The sequence below is a fragment of the Solea senegalensis genome, unplaced genomic scaffold (genome assembly GCF_019176455.1).
Source record: "Solea senegalensis isolate Sse05_10M unplaced genomic scaffold, IFAPA_SoseM_1 scf7180000012856, whole genome shotgun sequence".
Classification (NCBI taxonomy): domain Eukaryota; kingdom Metazoa; phylum Chordata; class Actinopteri; order Pleuronectiformes; family Soleidae; genus Solea; species Solea senegalensis.
Genome location: NW_025320708.1, coordinates 15,619 through 30,788, shown reverse-complemented (window position 1 = coordinate 30,788; position 15,170 = coordinate 15,619). Strand labels below are relative to the sequence as shown.

General features: G+C 42.4%; 1 protein-coding gene and 1 pseudogene across 4 annotated transcripts; both read right to left on the bottom strand.

The window, feature by feature from the left end:
• Positions 1 to 3: 3 nt before the first annotated feature.
• LOC122760027 (inositol monophosphatase 1-like) lies at positions 4 to 4,173 on the bottom strand. 4 transcript variants are annotated; one of them, XM_044015105.1, is made up of 9 exons: positions 3,979 to 4,173; positions 2,518 to 2,612; positions 2,311 to 2,444; positions 2,065 to 2,169; positions 1,280 to 1,325; positions 930 to 1,038; positions 596 to 704; positions 345 to 516; positions 4 to 262 (listed from the first exon to the last, which is right to left on the bottom strand). In XM_044015105.1, exons 2-8 carry the CDS (start codon positions 2,578 to 2,580, stop codon positions 384 to 386), a joined length of 699 nt encoding a protein of 232 aa, XP_043871040.1. In that variant the 5' UTR covers positions 2,581 to 2,612; positions 3,979 to 4,173; the 3' UTR covers positions 4 to 262; positions 345 to 383. The 4 variants fall into 4 exon arrangements, with proteins under 4 accessions (XP_043871040.1, XP_043871037.1, XP_043871038.1 ...); XM_044015102.1 differs by having other exon boundaries at positions 345 to 496; XM_044015103.1 differs by having other exon boundaries at positions 345 to 496; positions 2,518 to 2,608.
• A 4,192-nt stretch (positions 4,174 to 8,365) lies between these two features.
• Positions 8,366 to 11,485, bottom strand: LOC122760029 (annotated as a pseudogene).
• Between the last annotated feature and the right edge of the window lie 3,685 nt (positions 11,486 to 15,170).

Sequence of the window (15,170 nt, the reverse complement as noted above, 5' to 3'; positions counted from 1 at the left end):
TGGGTTTTTTTGTACTGTAACTTTATTTTAATAAACACAATTGATGTTTTAACAGTATTTTCTGTTTACATGGCAATCACAGATAAACATAATGACAACCTAAAACTGACTTTTCACCCAGGATGCACTGCTCTTCACTCATGTGAAGGCAGGGCGTCGTCTCTGGGTGGAGAGAAAGCGTCGAGCTGCCGGAAAATCTGCCCAGCGACTGCTCTGTTGTTAGCGGCGACGATTCTGCGAGACATGAGGTCCACGTCTCCGCCTGCACACACGCACACACATCACTGATGTGACCATCTGTCTCCATGACAACAGACACTGAGCTGCTGTGACATCACACTCACCCTCCACATCCAGCAAGACTCCACCCGCCTCCGTCACCATCAGCGAGCCAGCGGCAATGTCCCACACGTGGATCCCGATCTCATAATAAGCCTCAACAGAACCGGACGCAACCAGACACAGGTTGATGGCAGCGGTTCCTGCGCTGCGCACGCTGTGGACAAGTAACACACGCTAATGACACGCAACACATTTATGTCATGGTTCACGGGTGTGTGATGTCATTGTTCAGGTGTGTGATATCATAGTTCACCCGTGCACAGGGAGACAGACGATCTTCCTCAGACTGGAGAAGATTCTGTCGACAGCGTCCGGGTCTCGGTTTGATCCAAACTCTGTGACAACAATTGAGCGCTTGATGTCTGAAGGACATACAGGTCAAAGGTCAGAGCAGCTATACTAAAGGACAATGATCAGAATCAGAATCACCTTTATTGTCATTATACAGTGTACAACGAGATTAAAGGACAGTTCTAGTATTGCAAGTGAAGAGATAAGAGTAGAAGAAGAAAGAACGAACCAGTGCACCAACATCATCATGTTGTCATCAATAATGATGTCATCATTATTGATTATTGTTCACAAACCTTCCTGATCAGAAACCTTCAGAGGTTCTCCGTTACAGAACGCTCCTCTGCCGCGACGCGCCACAAACATTTTATCTTCAAGACAACTGTAAACAACGCCAAACTCCACCTAAGACAGACAGACAGATGAGGGACAGGGTTTATTATACTGGTGTAATTTATTATTGTACCGTTGTAGTTTATTATTATACCGGTGTAATTCATTATTGTACCGTTGTAGTTTATTATTATACCGGTGTAGTTTATTATTGTACTGGTGTAGTTTATTATTGTACTGGTGTAGTTTATTATTATACTGGTGTAGTTTATTATTGTAATGTGACAGCAAATGAGGGGGCGTGGCCTCTCACCTTCTTATCAACACAGAAGCCGATGGAAACAGCAACAAAAGGAAATCTGTAACAAACACAGAGGTCACTAAAGGTCATCATCAGAGGTCACTGGAGAAGCACACACACAGAAGTATTTTAATTTGAAGTCCTGGTCTAAAGTGGATTCTGTTTGTTTATCACATCTTTTTTTATGAATGAATGAGACAATGAAAGGGTGATAGAGTCGAGTCATGTGAATCCAGGATTAACCTGGATTAAATTGACTTCTTGTACGTTTCAGGATGTGATTTTAAAGTTAAATTTAAACTCCACACTAAATTAGCTAAGTCTCAGTATAAACCTGTATATATACACATTTATCTACACACATACACCCATATATATGTACAGACACATATACTGTATATACATATATTCACATACATATATACACATTTATATACACATACATACATACATATATATATACATACAAATAGTTCCAGATCATTTGATGTTTAAGGTAAAAACCTGATTTATTAGTTATTTTCTTTGTCTTTTAACAAAGGTAACCTATTATGACCTGTAGGTGGCGACAGACAGTTTCTGACCCGTTAACTAGTAACAGGTTAACTGTGGAAGCTTCAGTTACCTGAAGAAATAAACTTGTTTTTGTTTGTTAAATAAAGTTTTAAAGTTCTACTTCCTGTCTCTGTCGTCCAGGTGAAAATATATAAAATGTTTATGTTAAGTGATAGTTTGGTAACGTTTCCATGGAAACCATGACTCACAAGGCCCCCTGGTGTCCAGAAGAAAGAACTCACGCGTGAACAAAGTTGGTGGTTCCATCAATGGGGTCGATAATCCAGGTGGGCTGGTCTGTGAGGTCACATGGTTCACCTGCCGCCACTGACTCCTCCCCTATGAATCTGACACACACACACACACACGTCATCAGAGATCCTCTGGAGAGCAGATTTATCACACTGTTGCACAGAAAGTGGAACATCACCATCATGATGATAATCTGTGAAACTGATGACACGCACACAGGGGGCGGGGCTTCCTACCTATGTGCAGGAAATCTCTCCTTCACTGATTGGATGATGAGCTGCTCCACCTTCTGGTCAGTTTGTGTCACCAAGTCAATCGATGAACTCTTTGTCATGACCTTCCTGTCGCCACGCAGAGCCTCACGCACAACCTGATCAATACATCACATCTGATCAATACATCACACCTGATCAATACATCACCCCTGATCAATATCCATGTACCTCTCCAGCTTTTTGTGCGATGGCGACCGCGTGGTCCATGGCGTTCTGCCACTGGTCGGCCATGTTGTGGGAGGAGCTTCTTCTAGAAACACTTCCTGATCAGAAATCGATATTTATTCATTTTGAAATAAATAAATAATCTGAACAGTTTTATGATTAAGATCAATTTGTTGACAGGGGAAATTCGATTTTCCCCTGTCAACAACCCTAACCCCGGATTAGGGGTTAGGGGTGAAAGACTCCATACGAAAAAAAGGTAATACTAATGCCATAATCAAAGAACCTGAGAAAGCCTGGCAGACAATAGTGGACCGGCTTAATGCGTAAGTAGTCCAAAACTGTCCAATTAATAAACAGTGCTCCACTGGAACTGTCATAATTATGCTACAATTAAAGGACTAAAGGACTTTTCAAGAACTTTTCAAGTTACTCAGGAAATGCAGAGTATGACTAAGTGCAAACAATTATCCACAATGTGTGTCATTTAATCTATTTTTCTCATGTTACGTTTTTATCTATTTCATCTTTCTATCCTTCATAAAGAACAAACTTGTCTGGCCATAAAAGGACCTGGCAGCAAGTTAAAATTAATTATAAGAACATTTTGCAGGCTGGTAAGTGACTTTAAAGTAGATAACAGTGAACAAATGAGGTGAATAGTTTAGATGTCTGCTGATATGTTGAATGTCTGTATTATTGTAGCAGTAAAAAAAAAAGCCCACAGAACTGGCACAGGGGGCGGCCCACCAAGCCAGGATATGACCCCAGCGGAGGAGCTGGCACTCCATTTAAATAAAGGGAGGCCAGTGATGGAGGGGATCCAGGGAGGAACAGTAACAGACTCTGTCCCAGCCACAGAAACTGTCCGCTTCATACAAGGTTCATATTGCAGTACTACTGCACATGGAACACAATCAAATAAATATATTATACTGTCTGACATGGGATTTCCTTGCAGTGTCTGGGAACACACTTACACTTCTGGAACCACCATAAGATGATCCAGTTAGTACATTGTATTGAAAATTATTTAGTCCATAAAGGATATGAAGTCAGTGATGTGGTGCTAATAGGAAATATGTGACCATGTGCAAAATACCTAGAAAGACCATGGACATGCTGTAAAACACATTAATTGCACACGGAATTGACGGTGGAAATACAGGTGAATCACTAGGACTAATCTTAGTCTGGCTGTTAGCCTGGTCTGGAGCAGGCTAGCTGCAGAGAATAAATCACCATAGTAACTTGGCCGGGTTAAGTTTGAGCTGCTTTCATGCAACCGACTAAATTCAGCCAGGATAATCAACATATCCCGGCTTGATCCCTTATCTTGGTTTTGTGCAATACCTCTCTGGAACACAACGCTACAGAACAATAAGCTTCCGTAGAAACAGGTGAGTTTATTGTTGTGCAGTTTTAAAGTCACGTCAGAGAAACAACAACAAAGTATCAACTCACGGACTGAAGACGATGCTCTGACGTCACACACGAGAAAAAAAACTATACACTCACTCACTCATCTTCTACAGATTTAAATCGTCAACGTTAATAATTTAAATTATTACATATAAATGTCGAATATGGAACGAGTTCCACTAGCGAGCAACAACGGCTTCTCTGACTTCCGGGTTCTTCGTCTTCTTCTGTCACTTAATTAGTAGATGATTTCACGTCTTTATCGCTACCTACTGTACACACACAGTACTACACACACACAGACACACACACTACTACACACAGACAGACACACACACACTGCCCCCTAGTGTTTGTTTCTCTGCTCTCAGTGATGTTGTTCACAGACGTGAGATACTGTTTGTGATTCTATACAAACCTACATATGTAGGTCTAGGTCTATAGCAGCATAACTAAGAGATTTCCCTGAACCAGCTCTAACTATAAGTTTGATCAAAAAGCAAAGTTTTAAGTCTAACTTTCAATACAGAGAAAGGCTCTGCCTCTCAAACTGTCATTGGAAGCTGGTTCCACAGGAGAGGAGCCTGGTAACTAAAGGCTCTGCCTCCCATTCTGCTCTTACAGACTCTGGGAACCACAAGTAAACCTGTATTTTGTGACCTAAGTGGTCTGTTAGGGTGATAAGGTAAGACTAGGTCTTTCAGGTATGAAGGGGGCTGACCATTAAAGGGGACATATTATACCCTATTTCCCCCATTAAAATAGTTCCCTGGTGTCCTAATGAACATGTCTGTGACATGCTTTGGTCAAAATATCATAAGGATGAAGCATCATAGCAGTTCAATAACCCTACTAAACCCGCCCCTTTCAGAACGCTCGGTTTTCGTGCATGGTCCCTTTATATGCAAATGAGACACAGGCAAACACAGCTCTATTTGTCTCCCCCTCCCTCCACTAGTTCTCTGACAATATTAACATGGCAGCGTGGGCAGAAAACAGCGAGAGTGCCGTCACAGGAAGAGACGTCCGAACAGTGCCGAACTGTAAATCAGTTAAAAACACTTAGGGACAGTACTGCTGATCGCCACCGCTGATGGCCAGCGGTGCGCGGCGAGCTGCATAAACTGCCGCTGTATGTGACTGTAACAGACCGGTGACGGTATGCTCCGGAGCTGGCGATCAGTCACATACAGCGGCAGTTTAGGCAGACCTCGCCACCGCTGATCGCGAGCGGCGAGGTCTCCGGAGCACAGTCAGTGCTGTCCCTATGTCTTTTAAACTGATTTTCGCAGAGAGTGCAGCACCGCTGATCGCCAGCTGCTGTATGTGACTGTGTCAGACTGAGTCTGTGCTCAGGTCATGGAGGACGTACCGAACAAATATTTTTAATTAGGACGTGCCAGAATGGTCAGTGATGCGAACACACGTTTGCTGACTTTATCCGGCACATTAGCTTCATATATAAAATCCTCTGAGGCTGGAAGTTTGTGTAAAACACTGTGCTCCACTGTGCAGCCACCAACAGCACACTTGTCCCTCCGCGTTGACGTAATACCGCTCTTCCTCCCTCGCCTGCACTCTCACAGGGACAAGGTGGAGCTCTCAAAGTAAACTTACTGGTGGGGCGGTAACATTCGCGGTGAAATGCGCATGCTGCCGTCATAAGCGCAGGGAATTCAACATCAAGTGTTTAATCGCCTATACTTACACAAAGGGGGACCACGAAAACATGACTGAGTATTCTTTTTCCACACTTTGGCGACTGGTAGGGCCTCCAGAGTCCCAAATATAAGTATTGAAATGGTTAAAAAGTTGATTTTGCAAAATATGTCCCCTTTAAGTGCTTTGTACGTGAGGAGGAGGATTTAAGGAATTAACTGAAGGGTTCTAACACACTTGTTGGAACATCCTGATAATAAGGAGTTACAGTAATCTAATCTAGATGTAACAAAAGCATGAACTAGTTTTTCAGCATCCTGTAAAGACAGAATGTTTCTAATTTTCATAATGTTCCGCAGGTGGAAGAAGGCTGTTCTGGAAATTAGTTTTATGTGTGAATCAAAAGACATTTCCTGGTCAAAAGTAACTCCAAGGTTCCTCACAGTGGAACTGGAAGCCAGAGTGATGTCATCTAAAGTGACAATGTGATCGGAAAGTTTTTCTCTGAGGTGTTTAGGGCCGAGTATAATGACCTCAGTTTTTTCTGAGTTTAAAAGTAGAAAGTTACAGGTCATCCAGGACTTACTGTCTCTGAGACATTCCTGGAGTTGAACAACCTGAGTTATTTCATCCGGCCTCATCAATAGATATAGCTGTGTGTCATCTGCATAACAATGAAAGTGTATGTTATGCTTTCTAATAATGTTCCCTAGAGGAAGCATATATAAGGTAAAAAGTATAGGCCCAAGCACTGAGCCTTGTGGAACTCCACAATTAACTTTTGTTTGTAGTGAGGCTTTATCATTAACGTGAACAAACTGGAATCTATCAGATAAGTATGATTTAAACCAGCAGAGGGCAACACCTGTGATCCCAAGAGTCTGCTCCAATCTCTGCAGTAGAATATCATGATCAATGGTGTCAAATGCAGCACTAAGCTCTAACAGGACAAGTAAAGAAGACCGTTATCTGAAGTCAAGAGAAGATCGTTACTAACTTTAACTATTGCTGTTTCTGTGCTATGGTTTAATCTAAAACCTGACTGAAAATCTTCAAACAGGCCATTAATGCCCAAATATTCACATGATTGATTAGCAACTGCCTTTTCTAAGATTTTAGAGACAAAGGGAAGATTAGATATAGGTCGGGAATTAGCTAAAATATCTGGGTCAAGGGTCGCTTTTTTTTAGAAGGGGTTTAATAACTGCTACTTTAAACGTTTGGGGCACATATCCAGTTAATAGGGATAGATTAATTTGAGTTAATATAGAGCTGTTAATTAAAGGAAACACACCTTTAAACAGTTTGGTGGGTATAGGATCTAACTGACAGGTTGATGGTTTGGATGATGAAACTAATGATGTTAACTCAGGGAGATCTATAGGAGAGAAACTGTTTAACTGTGCACCTGGTGCTTCTAAAACTCTTGTGTGTATTGTCCCAATATGAGGGAGGAGATGATCAATTTTTTCTCTAATTGATGTTATTTTATTCACAAAAAAGTTCATAAAGTCATCACTGCTCAGTGTTAAAGGAATAGATGGTTCAGTGGAGCTGTGGCTCTGTGTCAGCCTGGCTACAGTGCTGAAAAGAAATTTATGATTATTCTTATTTTCTTCAATTAGAGAAGAATAATAGGCAGCTCTAGCTTTGTGCAGGGTTTTTTTGTAAGCTACAAAACCATATTTCCAGGCTATATAAAATTCCTCTCTGTTATTGGAACGCCATTTTTTTTCTAATCTACGTAATGTCTGTTTTAAGAGCACCAGTATCAGAGTTAAACCATGGTGCTCATCTCATCTGATTCACCACTTTCTTTTTCAGAGTGGCAACGCAGTCGAATGTAGTACGCAGTGAGGCCGCTGTACTATCAACAAGGTTATCTATGAGGGCGGGAGTAAAATCACAAAAGGTACCTTTTACATTTTTACATTACATGTCATTTAGCAGACGCTTTTATCCAAAGCGACTTACAAAAGTGCATTTAAACATTTGGGTACAAATAAGAGCTAGAAGTAAGTAAGTGCTTCAAGTAGAACAAACTATGAAGTGCTAGTCATAAGTGCAATACAAGTTTTTTTTTTTGTTTTTGTTTTTGTTTTTTTTGTCGTCTTAGTCGAGGTAGAGTCGGAAGAAATGTGTTTTTAGTCAGCGTCGGAAGATGTGGAGGCTTTCAGCTGTCCGGATGTCGATGGGGAGATCGTTCCACCATTTGGGAGCGAGGACAGTGAACAGTCTCGAGTTCTGCGAGTGCCTCTGCGATCCTCTCAGTGAGGGGACAGCGAGCCGGTTTGTCGATGCAGAGCAGAGTGGGCGGGCTGGGGTGTAGGTTTTGATCAGATGTACTGACATATGGCACAGAGTTAAATAAAGGTTCCACTGTCTCTTTGAATGTATTAATATTATTATCAGAAAGGCACCGGCTGTAGCTGTATTTCTTATTTATGTTATTGTAGTTCATTATTGTACAATTAAATGTGAGTAAATAATGATCAGTAAGGAGAGGATTTTGAGGAACTATGTTTAAGTTATCAATATCAATACCATAAGTTAAAACAAGGTCGAGGGAGATTAAGGCAATGAGTTGGTTTATTAACGTGTTGAATAAAACCTATTGATTCCAACAGCGAGTTAAATGTGCAGTTAAGACTATCACGGTCAACATCTACATGGATGTTGAAATCCCCTACAATTATGATTTGATCTGTTTTAAGCACTAACTCAGATAAGAACTCAGAGAACTCTGATAGGAACTCTGAATAAGGTATACTTATTCCTCCATCAGAGGAGTAGCTAAACATGTGCCACACAACACAGGACAGAGCAAGAGAAGGAGAGGGAGAGAGAGAAGCCATCGCTGCTAAGCTAACTTTACGCTAGCAAAGAAAGAAACACCAAACGTGATCTACGTAAACGATAGAGTTTAAGCAAAAGTAGCGGGTGAAAGTATTAGTCTTAGTACTAGTATTAGTAATAAAACGATTGTTCCAGTAGATATAAAACTGCAGAGAGCGCAGGAGACACACAGCGGAACACCAGTGGAAGCACAGGAAGTGACACAATACGTTACCGCCCCTCAGCTCTCTGACATCAAGTGATGTGGGAGAACTCTAAATGAGTTCCAGTCCAGTTGGTGAGTCCAGCATCCTGTAAGGACAGAATGTTTCTAATTTTCAGAATGTTCCACAGTGTGTGTTATATATATATAACAATATATAAATATATACACATCAGTCAGTCATCATCTACCGCTTTATCCTCCACCAGAGGGTCGCGGGGGGTGCTGTGCCAATCTCAGCTACATCGGGCGATAGGCGGGGTACACCCTGGACAGTTCGCCAGTCTATATATATATAGATAGATATATATGTATATATGTATGTACATATATATATATAGATATATATATATATATGCGTGTGCCATACGACCTCTGCAACTCATCCAGAATGCAGCAGCTCGACTGGTCTTCAACTTACCAAAATTACAAAAAAACACATTTCTTCCGACTCTACCTCAACTAAGACGACGACCAAAAGAAAAGCACTTACTTATACATCACACTTATGACTAGCACTTGGTTGGTATGGTTTGGCTTACTTGAAGCTCTTACTTACTTCTAGCTCTTGTTTGTACCCAAATGTTTAATGCACTTATCGTAAGTTGCTTTGGATAAATGCGTCTGCTAAATGACATGTAATGTAATGTAACTAAGCAAATGGGTAAGGGGTTGCTGCAGTTGGTCAGGTCTAAGTTCAGCAACATTATGTGCCCAAAGAATGAGGTCAGCTGACTACCTGAATATAATGAATCACTAGACTATTCCATAAATGCATATTTTTCTTCTCTGATGACATGGGCATATTCCAAGATGACAATGCCAGGATTCATCAGGCTCAAATTGTGAAAGAGTGGTTCAGGGAGCATGAGACATCATTTTCACACATGGATTGGCCACCACAGAGTCCAGACCTTAACCCCACTGAGAATCATTGGGATGTGCTGGAGAAGGCTTTGCTCAGTGGCCCGACTCTCCCATCATCAATACAAGATCTTGGTGAAAAATGAATGCAATACTGGACTGGAGTGCCGTAATCAAAGCTAAAGGCGGTTCAACGATGTGACCCTTTTTTTAGGTGGCGACTTTTTTTTTGGCCAGACAGTGTATAATGACTTATTTAACATATATATATATATATATATATATATATATATATACTGTATGTTATATATACATATATACAACATATATAGACAAGGAAACGCCTGGATTATGTCTGCGATGTGACAAGCTACAACCAAGGAGCTCGCGGCAATGACTCTCCTGGACATCATGTCAAACTGTGAGCCTGGAGACACAGACAGACCAATTAGAGGACATGGCCCTAAAGGTACGACATCACATGTTAGACACACACTATCCGTATCCATGACAACACCACCGGCCTCCTGGACGCTGCGATGTCCCAGCAGTGCATCCCGATGTGATAGTAAACATCTGCTCTACAGGTGGCCACCTGACACATGTCCACCGCCGCTGTCCCCAACGCACGAACACTGGACAAAACATCATCGTCACATATTCACTCCTTCATCCTCAACATTATGTCAGACATTTGCGAAGGATTACCGAGATCCAGTGGGGGTGGGGCATGTAGAGGGGGTGGGGCTGTTCTTACCCATGTACATGAAGTGTGAGCAGTCTGAAGATGTTGGAGGTCATGGTGGACAGGGCCAGGTCATCACGCTCCGCCCCAATCTCCGTCACCACTAAACACCTGCTGATATCTGATTGGATGATACAGAACAGGGAGAAATCAGAACGACAACAAGCGGACAATTGTAACGTTGTAACGTTGATGACACGTGTGTGATGTCACCTTCCTGTCCAGACACGTGCAGCGGTTCTCCGTTCAGAAAGGCTCCTCCCCCTCTCTGAGCGCAGAACAGTTTGTCCTCCACACAACTGTACACGATCCCAAACTCTGTCTGACCCCGACAACAACAGCAACAACATCAACAACAACAACATCAACAACAACAACATTAGCAACAACATTAACAACGTCAACAACAACAACATTAACAAGAACAACAACATTAGCAACACATTAACAACAACGACAACGTTAACAACAATAGCATTAACAACTTCAACAACAGCATTAACAACAACAATATTAACAACAACAACATTAACAACAATGTGGGACATCATGTGATCATCTTTAGAACCAAACGCTCACAGTTTACCTGCTTGTTGACCGTGAAGGCGATGGAAATTGCCACAAACGGAAACCTGGTGATACACAAAAACAACTGTGAGAGTGTGACACCACAGTGTCATCACAATATAGGTGGAGCCACTCACCTGTGGACAAAGTTAACCGTCCCATCAATAGGATCGATGAGCCAAGTGGGCATGTCTGTCAGTTCCAGGTGCTCACCTGCAGCAACAGACTCCTCCCCTATGAACCTAGGGTCAAAGGGCAAACAGAGTATGAACTAAAATGGAGAACAACACTGAACATCTAACACTGAACATCGTAGAACAGTTTAGAACAGTGGTCCCTTCTATGCTCCATGGATCGGTTTAATGTCAGACAATATTTTCACGGACTGGCCTTTAAGGTGTGATGGATAAATACACCAGAATAAAATGATGCGAGTGGCATTAAAACTTAAAACTGTCAAGATTTGTCACTTCCGTTAAGTATCTTGTTTTGTTTCTCCCTTCATGTTCCACGTCTTGTCTTCCTGTTTTATTTTGAAATCACTCACCCTTGTCTCTGTTTCAGGTTCCTGTCTACCCCGCCCCCTTTCTTGTCTGCGTGCACCTGATCCCTGATTGTGTCTACCACACCGTTCCAGCACTCTTTTTCACAGCCATAGTCTTGCCTTCTCGTGTTTTTGAACCTTGCCTGCCTTTTTTGACCTTGCCTTTTTGGCTGACGCTTTTGTACCTCTGCCTGATCTCTTGTTGACCTCCCGTGTACCGAACCTCTGCCTGGAATTAAACTCTGTTACTGACCGATTCGTGTTCTGAGAATGTAGAACACAGCATAGAAGAGTTTAAAACGTAGAACACAACATAGAACACAATGTAGAAGAGTTTAGAACGTAGAACACAACTTAGAACACAATGTAGAACACAACATAGAAGAGTTTAGAACATAGAACACAACACAGAAGAGTTTAGAACGTAGAACACAACATAGAACACAATGTAGAAGAGTTTAGAACGTAGAACACAACTTAGAACACAATGTAGAACAGACCATAGAAGAATTTAGAACGTAGAACACAACATAGAAGAGTTTTGAACGTAGAACACAACTTAGAACACATCATAGAAAAGTTTAGAATGTAGAACACAACTTAGAAGAGTTTAAAACGTAGAACACAACATAGAACACAATGTAGAAGAGTTTAGAACATATAACACAACTTAGAACACAATGTAGAACACAACATAGAAGAGTTTAAAACGTAGAACACAACATAGGACACAATGTAGAACACAATGTAGAAGAGTTTAGAACGTAGAACCCAACTTAGAACACAATGTAGAACACAACATAGAAGAGTTTACAACGTAGAACACAGCGTAGAACACAACATAGAAGTGTTTACAACGTAGAACACAATGTAGAACACAACATAGAAGTGTTGAGAACATAGAACACAACATAGAAGAGTTTAGAACATAGAACACAACACAGAAGAGTTTAGAAAGTAGAACACACCATAGAAGAGTTTAGAACGTAGAACACACCATAGAAGACTTCAGAACATAGAACACAACATAGAAGAGTTTTGAACGTAGAACACAACACAGAAGAGTTTAGAATGTAGAACACAACATAGAAGAATTTAGAGCGTAGAACACAACATAGAAGAATTTAGAACGTAGAACACAACACAGAAGAGTTTAGAATATAGAACACAACATTACATTACATGTCATTTAGCGGACACTTTTTATCCAAAGCGACTTACAATAAGTGCATTTAAACATTTGGGTACAAATAAGAGCTAGAAGTAAGAGCTTCAAGTTAGCCAAACTATGAAGTGCTAGTCATAAGTGCGATGTATGAGTTGGGGTGGGTTGTAGGTTTTGATCATGTCCTGGATGTAGGCTGGACCGGATCCGTTTGTAGCATGGAACGCAAGCACTAGAGTCTTGAAGCGGATGCGAGCAGCTACAGGAAGCCAGTGAAGGGAGCGGAGGAGCGGTGTAGTGTGGGAGAATTTTGGTAAGTTGAAGACCAGTCGAGCTGCTGCATTCTGAATGAGTTGCAGAGTTCGTATGGCACACGCAGGGAGACCAGCCAGGAGGGAGTTGCAGTAGTCCAAGCGTGAGATGACAAGAGCCTGGACCAGAACCTGTGCTGCCTTCTGGGTTAGAAGAGGCCGTATCCTTCTGATGTTGTGCAACATGTATCTGCAAGATCGAGCTGTTGCAGCAATGTTGGCAGTTAGGGAGAGATGGTCATCAAGTGTCACACCCAGGTTCCTTGCGGTATGAGTGTCATCGGCGTAGCTGTGAGAGGAAAAACCATGAAAGAGAATAACAGAACCAAGAGAGTTGGTGTATAGAGAGAGGAGGAGAGGGCCCAAGACAGAACCCTGAGGGATCCCAGCAGTTAGAGGACAGGGTTCCGACACAGCTCCTCTCCAGGTTACTCTGAATGTACGGTTTTGAAGATAGGACGAGAGTAGGGTAAGTGCAGAGCCTGAGACACCTAGTTCTTGAAGGGAGGAAATAAGGATCTGGTGGTTGACAGTGTCGAACGCTGCAGAAAGGTCCAAGAGGATGAGCACAGAGGAGAGAGGCAGCCCTGGCAGTGTGGAGTTGCTCAATGACAGCAAGAAGTGCAGTTTCGGTCGAGTGACCTGCTTTAAAACCAGACTGAAGAGGATCGAGAAGGTTGTTCCGGTGAAGGTAGGAGGAGAGTTGATTAAAGATAGCACGCTCCAGAGTTTTGGAGAGAAAAGGAAGAAGAGAGACAGGTCTGTAATTATTTACTTCAGACGGGTCAAGGGTGGGTTTTTTCATGAGATAGAGGGGTGAAAGAGGATAGAGAAGGAGCTGAATTTGTGGTTGGTAGAGTGGTGAGATCAGGAGGTGGGGTTGAGAAAGAAGAGCGAAAGTCATCTACTTTTTTTGAGAAGATGTTGACAAAGTAAATTGGTAGAAGGGAGGAGGGGGAGTGGGGGGGTCAAGGAGGTTAGAGAAGATCGAGAAAAGTTTTTTGGGGTTAGAGAAAGAGGTTTGAATTTTAGTCTGATAGAGAGATTGTTTGGCTGCAGAGATAGAGGCTGTGAAGGTGGAGAGAAGAGAGTGATAGGAAAGCAGGTCGTCAGGGTGTTTTGATTTCCTCCATTTTCTTTCTGCTGCCCGTATCGTGGCTCTCTCAGCACGCACTGAGTCAGACAACCACGGGGCTGGGGTGGACTTACGAACCCGCCGTGAAGTAAGAGGACAGAGAGAGTCAAGAGAGGAGGACAGAGTAGAGAAGAAGGTGTCTGTGGCATAGTTGGGATGCATGAGGGAGAAGGAGTCAGCTGAAGGAAGTGCCGATAGAACAGTTGAGGAGAGAGAGGAGTAGGATATGAAGAAATGATCAGAGACATGAAGTGGAGTTACCTTGAGGTCGCAGGTGAAGCAGTTTATGGTGAAGATGAGGTCAAGTTGGTTGCCAGCTTTGTGAGATGGTGGAGAAGGAGAAAGTGAGAGAGAAAGAGACGAAAGTAGAAGAAGTAGATCGGATGACTTCTCTGACTGGATGTTGAAGTCACCAAGAAGAACAAGTGGTGGGCCATTTTCTGGGATGTTTGAGAGGAGGACATCTAGTTCCTCCAAGAAGTGTCCCAATGGGCCTGGTGGACGGTAGATGACAACAGTGATTAGTTTTACTGGGTGAGTTACAGTTACAGCATGAAATTCAAACGACTGTGAAGAGAAGTGAGGCAGTGGGTAAAGAGAGAAAGTCCAGTTGGGGTTGATGAGCAGACCTGTCCCGCCACCTCTTCCAGTGGATCTGGGTGAGTGGGAGAAGGAGTGGGCGGAGGAGAGAGCCGCAGGGGTGGCTGTGTTGGAGGGTGTTATCCAAGTCTCAGTGAGAGCAAGGAAGTCCAGGCATTGCTCAGTAGCAAAGCCAGAGATGAACTCCACAGGCCCCCTGCAACAAGGTGTTGGATGTGTGTGGAGTGGGTGGGATATATAAGTGAGGACAGGTTACGGTGATGCTGTGAGTGATTGTGAGGTTTGTAGTGTCTATGAGAAGAGACATGAACAGGAATGGAAAAAGTGCACATATGTGAAAGGTAGAAAACACTTGCAGACAGGTACAGCATAGAAGAATTTAGAACGTAGAACACAACATAGAAGAGTTTAGAACGTAGAACACAACATAGAAGAGTTTAGAATGTAGAACACAACACAGAAGAGTTTAGACGGTTTCTCCCCTATAGATCTCCCTGAGTTAACATCATTAGTTTCATCCTCCAAACCATCAACCTGTCAGTTAGATCCTATCCCCACCAAACTTTTTAAAGATGTGTTTCCTTTA